Genomic DNA, 1568 nt, shown 5'->3' with positions numbered 1-1568 from the left:
AATAATAATAATAATAATGATAATAATAATAATAATAATAATAATAATAATAATAATTATTATTATTATTATTATTATTATTATTATTATTATTATTATTATTATTATTATTATTATTATTATTATTATTAATATTTGACTTATTACTTAGGCCTATTACCAACAATGATTTTATTATATTTATAGGAGTGTATATTGGAGATGGTAATGTCATTCACTTCTCTGGGCCGCCAGATTCAAACATAAGCCTAAAAGAAAAGCATTTAGCAGAGGTCCGCCAGGTGACCATTAAGCAATTCCTGGGTGATGATACAGAATTTCAATCTGTACCATTTCTCACTGAGCTAAGCCGGGCAGAAGTTGTCGAAAGGGCAAAAAGTCAAGTAGGACGTCCGTTTAGAGACAGCTCTTATGAACTCCCTTATAACAACTGTGAGCATTTTGCTCGTTGGTGCCACGGCAAGGCTGAGAGCAAGCAAGTGCAGAATGCAGTTCTGTGGGCAGCCATTGGTAGTGTGATAGCCCTTGGAGCCGGAATATTATTTGGAGCATCTGTTTCTTATGCCAAAAGAAATACAGAACGCGATCATGAAAATATTTAATCTTATGGCACTGACAAGCAACATAATTTGCGTATAACACCGTTGTTTAGACTAGAGTTTTTATCTTATATACGGTACATGGCTAGAGTTATTTTGGAAATTCGAAATACAAATTTTGTTGTTTTAGTTTTTTTTAAATTTCATCATAAATGTATTGCATTTGCGTTTCAATTTATTTTTGCTGTAGTCTATATGACGTCCAGCTTGATGCAGTTAGGCCTAATGATTTTTTATCGAATAATGTGATATTTTTAATGAAATCACATTTCGTTATTAGAAAAATTGGAATTCAATAATTACAGTCCTTGACTGCAATTTATACGCTTGTTTTATATCATTCATCAATCAGACCTTCGCGAAAATTTATAGATTCGTTCTTTTTTGGCATTTTGACAAAGAGGCGACTTTTCAAAGTTTAATGCATAATTGGTAATATCTACAAGTCCAGACCGATATGGAGGAATATAACTGAACGACCCTAATTTCTGAGTGTCACTGTAATTTGACACAAGACTATTTCTTTTGGCTTCACGCCGTCATCCTCATCATTGCCGCCAGCACTACCATCATTGTTATAATCACCATTATCCCGTCACCATTAATTTTTATCTACACAAAAGGTCGCAGATACCATAAGAGTTAAATTTACAGCGTTTTACAGATTAGGCAATAAAACCTTTAAGATACAACATTGTGTTGACTGTTCTTTATTTTTGTGTTGATAATTAAATTTGTTGGTGCATGATTGAAGGCATGGGAGTATTATGCGTACTTGCGCTGTACGGTGATTAGGGATGATTGTCTTCCGTGAGGTCCATTAAAAGTCATAATCAAATGCAGATACATTTTTTTTACTCTCGTTGACCGATTGTCATTTATTCAGAATCACATAAAACAGTAATCATTAGAAAAAAACAATATATTAATTATTATAATTAAATACTGAATATTCAAGTTATCATATAG

The 1568-nt window shown here is 32.1% G+C and overlaps 1 protein-coding gene across 1 annotated transcript in view; it reads left to right on the top strand.

Annotated features, from left to right (window-relative positions):
• The window catches only part of LOC117113157 (phospholipase A and acyltransferase 4-like), a 3639-nt gene extending 2360 nt beyond the window's left edge, over positions 1-1279 (top strand). Inside the window, exon 3 of the mRNA XM_033256431.1 lies at positions 187-1279. Coding sequence (XP_033112322.1) covers positions 187-602 — 416 coding nt within the window. The 3' untranslated portion in view covers positions 603-1279. The remainder of the gene's footprint in view (positions 1-186) is intronic.
• The last annotated feature ends 289 nt before the right edge of the window (positions 1280-1568 follow it).

The sequence above is a fragment of the Anneissia japonica genome, unplaced genomic scaffold (genome assembly GCF_011630105.1).
Source record: "Anneissia japonica isolate Jap-2015-1 unplaced genomic scaffold, ASM1163010v1 scaffold1812_len1207588_cov181, whole genome shotgun sequence".
NCBI lineage: Eukaryota > Metazoa > Echinodermata > Crinoidea > Comatulida > Comatulidae > Anneissia > Anneissia japonica.
The sequence above is the reverse complement of the archived record's forward strand: the minus strand, read 5'-3'. Positions and strand labels throughout refer to the sequence as shown.